Source organism: Colobus angolensis, unplaced genomic scaffold, assembly GCF_000951035.1.
Source record: "Colobus angolensis palliatus isolate OR3802 unplaced genomic scaffold, Cang.pa_1.0 Scaffold97, whole genome shotgun sequence".
Classification (NCBI taxonomy): domain Eukaryota; kingdom Metazoa; phylum Chordata; class Mammalia; order Primates; family Cercopithecidae; genus Colobus; species Colobus angolensis.
The window spans coordinates 658,538-664,403 of record NW_012123709.1 but is presented as its reverse complement, the minus strand read 5'-3'; the positions used below and the strand labels follow the sequence as shown (position 1 = coordinate 664,403).

At 53.8% G+C, this 5,866-nt stretch overlaps 1 protein-coding gene across 1 annotated transcript in view; it reads left to right on the top strand.

Annotated features, from left to right (window-relative positions):
• The window catches only part of DISP2 (dispatched homolog 2 (Drosophila)), a 12,874-nt gene extending 10,131 nt beyond the window's left edge, over nt 1–2,743 (top strand). Inside the window, exon 9 of the mRNA XM_011932714.1 lies at nt 6–2,743. Coding sequence (XP_011788104.1) covers nt 6–2,006 — 2,001 coding nt within the window. The 3' untranslated portion in view covers nt 2,007–2,743. The remainder of the gene's footprint in view (nt 1–5) is intronic.
• The last annotated feature ends 3,123 nt before the right edge of the window (nt 2,744–5,866 follow it).

Sequence of the window (5,866 nt, the reverse complement as noted above, 5' to 3'; positions counted from 1 at the left end):
CGCCCGGCGGCCAGGTCTTCCGGCCCAGCCACCCTTTCGAGCGCTTCGACGCAGAGTATCGCCAGCTGTTCCTGTTCGAGCAGCTGCCGCAGGGCGAGGGTGGCCACATGCCCGTGGTTTTGGTGTGGGGCGTCCTGCCTGTGGACACTGGCGACCCTCTGGACCCTCGTAGCAACAGCAGCCTGGTGAGGGACCCTGCCTTCTCGGCCAGTGGCCCTGAGGCCCAGCGCTGGCTGCTGGCTCTCTGCCACCGGGCCCGGAATCAGAGCTTCTTCGACACCCTGCAGGAAGGCTGGCCCACGCTGTGTTTCATGGAGAACCTCCAGCGCTGGATGGAGAGCCCCGCCTGCGCCCGCCTGGGACCTGACCTCTGCTGCGGCCACTCGGACTTCCCCTGGGCCCCCCAGTTTTTCCTGCACTGCCTGAAAATGATGGCTCTGGAGCAAGGCCCCGATGGCACCCAGGACCTGGGACTCCGCTTTGATGCCCATGGCAGCCTGGCCGCCCTGGTCCTGCAATTCCAGACCAACTTCCGCAATAGTCCGGACTACAACCAGACCCAACTCTTCTACAATGAGGTCAGCCACTGGCTGGCAGCGGAGCTGGGCATGGCACCTCCAGGCCTGCGCCGTGGTTGGTTCACTAGCCGTCTAGAGCTGTACAGCCTGCAGCACAGCCTGAGCACTGAACCTGCTGTGGTGCTGGGCCTGGCTTTGGCACTGGCCTTTGCCACACTGCTGCTGGGCACCTGGAATGTTCCCCTCAGCCTATTCTCCGTGGCAGCTGTGGCAGGCACCGTGCTGCTCACTGTAGGGCTCCTGGTTCTCCTCGAGTGGCAGCTCAACACTGCCGAGGCCCTGTTTCTCTCTGCCTCAGTGGGCCTCTCAGTGGACTTCACTGTCAACTACTGCATCTCCTATCACCTGTGCCCACACCCTGACCGCCTGAGCCGTGTGGCCTTCTCTCTGCGCCAGACCAGCTGTGCCACAGCAGTGGGGGCTGCAGCCCTGTTTGCGGCAGGCGTGCTCATGCTGCCTGCCACAGTGCTGCTTTATCGCAAGCTGGGCATCATCCTCATGATGGTCAAATGCGTCAGTTGTGGCTTTGCCAGCTTCTTCTTCCAATCTCTCTGCTGTTTCTTCGGGCCAGAGAAGAACTGTGGGCAGATCCTCTGGCCCTGTGCCCACCTGCCATGGGATGCTGGTACTGGGGACCCTGGTGGGGAGAAGGCAGGCCGCCCACGACCAGGGTCAGTTGGAGGGATGCCCGGGACCTGCTCAGAGCAATATGAGCTACAGCCCCTGGCACGGCGTCGGAGCCCCAGCTTTGACACCAGCACAGCCACCAGCAAGCTGTCCCACCGGCCCTCAGTACTCTCTGAGGATCTGCAGCTCCATGATGGTCCCTGCTGTTCCCGGCCCCCACCAGCCCCTGCCTCCCCAAGGGAGCTGCTGCTGGACCACCAGGCAGTCTTCAGCCAGTGCCCTGCCCTGCAGACCTCCTCCCCCTATAAGCAGGCTGGCTCCAGCCCCAAAACCCGGGCCAGGCAGGACTCCCAAGGGGAGGAGGCTGAGCCCCTGCCGGCCTCGCCAGAAGCCCCAGCCCACTCCCCTAAGGCCAAGGCTGCAGAGCCTCCTGATGGCTTCTGTTCCTCAGCCAGCACCCTGGAGGGGCTCAGCGTCTCTGATGAGACCTGCCTAAGCACCTCTGAGCCCAGTGCTCGGGTACCAGATTCCATGGGTGTGTCCCCAGATGACCTGGATGACACTGGGCAGCCAGTCCTTGAGCGGGGCCAGCTCAATGGGAAGCGGGACACCCTGTGGCTGGCGCTGAGGGAGACAGTGTATGACCCATCATTGCCCGCCTCCCACCAGAGCAGCTTGTCCTGGAAGGGCCGAGGGGGGCCAGGGGATGGCAGCCCTGTGGTGCTGCCCAATAGCCAGCCAGACCTGCCAGATGTTTGGCTGCGCAGGCCCAGCACCCACACGTCAGGCTATAGCAGCTGAGGGGGACCCGGGGAGGCCGGACAGGGCACGGAACCCTGTCAGGGATGACAAGGCAAGGGCAGCAATAGGCTGGAGCCTGAAGGTATTTCTCCAGATCCACAGGGAGAGGTCTCACCCTCCAGCTATGGATGTTAAACCCTGCCAGATGTCCCAGGCTTGATCTGTCTGCTCTTACTCCTCACATCCGGAGGATTCCAGCAGGAGGTGTTTTGGAGGGGACCTGCTTGTGACCTGCTGAGGGCTTGTCTGCCCCCACAGCACCATCTAAAACCCCTCCTCTAGAAGTGGGGAAGCCTGGATGTGTAGCTTCGGGTGTCAGAGGAGGCTGACCTGCCCCCATCCCAAGTTACAAGAACTTCAGTGAGATTAAGGGACCCCCATCCTAGGGATCTTGTCAGGGTTCCTTACTGACCAGAGGAGCCCACAGGAATCTTCGCAGCCTCCTGAGTCTCACCCCTTTCATACGCTCTTCATCAGGACGCTTCCCTCTCTTTTCAGAGCTTCTCTGGGCAGAATTGGGCTGGGGCCTCTCTCCCCAACTGCCCTGCTCTCCTCATACTCACCGGTTTGACCAGAAATTCTCGAAATCCAGCCATAGATGGCTGCTGGGAATGCAGCAGGAGAAGGAGGATGGTCAGCCTCGGAGCATCTCTAAATTATGGGACAGTCCCTCTTTGGAAGCAGGCTCGTGTGCTCTCCTGTGTTAATAAACGATAATAATCCTTTCCATCTCTGCACATTTTAGTCTCCTTGGAATCTATCTCACTACTTCACTACAGGGTAGCCTGACATGAGTCAGGTTCTTTTGCCCCCAGTTTATAGGTAAAGACATTGAGGCTAAGTAAGATGAACTGACCTCAAAGTCACTTAGCCACTACATGGCAGAGCGGTTTCACTCCACCACTGCAACCTCCAGTCTGCCCTTGGCTACCTGCCTTGTGGACATTGGCATATGGCTGTCTTGATCTTTCACCTCTAGCACCCTCTTCCAATCTGCTTTCTCTGGTGTCTCTGACTGAACCCAGCCACCCTCTTTGGGCCTCCACTTCCTGAGAGAGCTGTATTCCAGGCAAACCCAGGAGTTCCTCTCCATCTCCCCTGTGCCTCCCTCTGGAATCTGGCTGAGATGTCTGCTGGCCCTGGGGCGTCCTGGCTGACCTGATTCCCAGGCTTCAGGACCATGCCTCTTCTACGGCCACAGTGTGTAAGAGGCCCCACCAGAAGAGATACTGAGGGGCAGAAGAGGTGAAGCCAAATCCAGTCGAGGCACGAACTCAGACCTGCCCTTTGGGGAGTGTGTGAGTTGCTTCCCAGGTCAGGGTCCCCAGTTTTTTAAGGACAAGTCTCTCTGTGGAGCGTTAAGCAGACCAAAGGCTGGCTCCTCCTTCTCAAAGCAGAGTCTGGTGGGGAAATTTTATCCCAGGTGAGAGCTCATGACACCAGGTGGCATCAACATGTTTACTGAACACCTACTTTGCATATGATAACTACAAGGGGACAGACGTGTGGAAGAAAAATTGAACACCACCCTCAAAGAGCTCACCTTCTAGCTGGGGAGACAGCTTATATGCACACACAGGCATCGGATGGCTCACCAACGGCACCATATGCCTGCCATCATCATTGTTGGAGCTCAAGTACCCAGGACTGGGTAACAAAAAAGGCTTTCTAGAGGAAGAAAAATTTGAGCTGGGCTTCAGAAGAGCAAGCATCTCAGACTGGAAGGGGCCTTGGTGATCAGTTATTCCAGCAGTTTTCAAACTTTGTAGCCTCAGGACTCTTTCTTCAAAGAAGCTCTGTGTGGAAAAACAATATCTAAAACAGGTAAAAAGCAGCTACTCTGGTGGGTGCTGGGTGTTGGGGGTGGAGTCAGCTCAGCCTCTCTTTCCACTGCAGCCTCTCCGGGGACCTGGGGAACCCCTCAGGCTCCTGGCAGCTTCACAGAATGCAATATGAAAGCTACTGATCCAGGCTATTTTACAGAGGAGTGTCAGAAAAGGGAAGGGATTATTCCAGGGTCAAATAGTCTGTGGCAGAGCTGGAGGCAAATTAGATGATGTTTTTGTTTTATTTAGTTTTTTTATTATTGAAACCTACTTCCTACTCCAAGTAGAGTGAGAAGTGGAGCAGAAACCCAAAAGAGACATGGGAGTTGTGGAAGAGACAGAAGACAGTAGGCAGCTACAGCAGGATACCTTGGCTCCTTTGCAAGATAAGTAAATCAAGATGAGTAACTCTGGACACCAGGAAGGGGAGGCTGGAACCTAATTTAAACCTGTCCCCTGGGGGTCTGCTGGGACCTCTCTCTTCATGTCCAGGTAGCATTTGGCCTCTCTGGCCTAGAGCTGCTCATCAGCCCTGGTTTCTCTGATAATGGTGTCCCTCTGTTGTCACGCAGCCAGGCTGAGACAGCCCTGGTATCCTCAGGGGCAATGAGCCACAGGGAGGTCAAGTGAACTCTTCCTCCCGAGCATGAGCAGAAGACACTTTGCCTGAACACAACCACTGAAATGTTAGAATGCAGAGGGGTGGATGGGTGGGCATGAGGGATTCGGGCACACCCGAGGGCCCTACTTGGGGATTTCCGGGTCACATTCTTACAGGCTGTGGCCACACAACAATGCAGGAAGGTGAATGAGCCATAGCAGCTGATGCATTGATTAGATTTGTTCTTTATGTTGCCAGGCCCAGAAGAACCCAGCAGTAATCTAAAACATTACCTCATACCTAGAGTGGCCCAAACCAACAGCAGGCAATCCACATCAGCAGAAAATCCAGCCTGCCTCTCTAGCTCTGACTTTGGAATGTGGAACTTAAAGCACTTTCAATTTCCTTTGAGTTGCAGCAGATCCTTCACTTTATTATCATTAGGGGCACTTTACAATGAGTGTATGGCCCTGGAGACATGGCTTATAAGCACGCTGTGAGGCACATGAAAAGGAGTCAAAGTAGTCATGCTTGCCCTGCAAAATTCAAGAAATGATTTCTCCGCACTCAGACGCTTTAATAGAACTACATCAACAGTCATTTGGAACTTGAGGTCATTTCCCCTGTTCGTGCCACTGATCCTTGAACTCACATTCTGAGTACAAGTATGTATCCTGTATGTGATTAAAATATAACCTGAAGCCGGACGTGGTGGCTCATGCCTGTAATCCTGGTATTTTGGGAGGCCGAGGCAGGTGGATCACTAGAGGTTAGGAGTTTGAGACTAGCCTGGCCAACATGGTGAAACCCCGTCTCTACTAAAACTACAAAAATTAGCTGGGTGTGGTGGGAGATGCCTGTAGTCCTAGCTACCCAGGAGGCTGAGGCAGGAAAATCGTTTGAACCCAGGATGCAGAGGTTGAAGTGAGCCGAGATCATGCCACTGCACTCCAGCCTGGATGACAGAGCAAGACTCCATCTCAAAAAATATATATATATATATACACACACACACACACACACACATATATATATATAAAGTTGATATAATCTGTTACCATAGGAAAACTTGGCTTCCATGGCTATGGTGATCTGGGGACTTTTAGAGTGACAGTGTTAGACAGATTGATTTTTATTGGCTGAATCTTAGATTTTACTGATATATAGCATATCCCATACCATGATATTCGGGCAATATTACAGCTTGAGACAATTTTTAAAAAGGCATTTCTCAAGAGAGTTATAAGCCAAACTTTCCTAGCCCCCTCCAACTCATTCCGTCCTCCTCCCAGTGCATGACAGGACAGGGAAAAAGGCTTTAAATCAGATTTTAAGAAAGAGGATACATTGGTTTACAACCTTTGCCTATTATCCAGAGAGTTTCCGATCTTTTCTTTTCTTTTTTTTTTTTTTTTTTTTTGAGACAGTGTCTC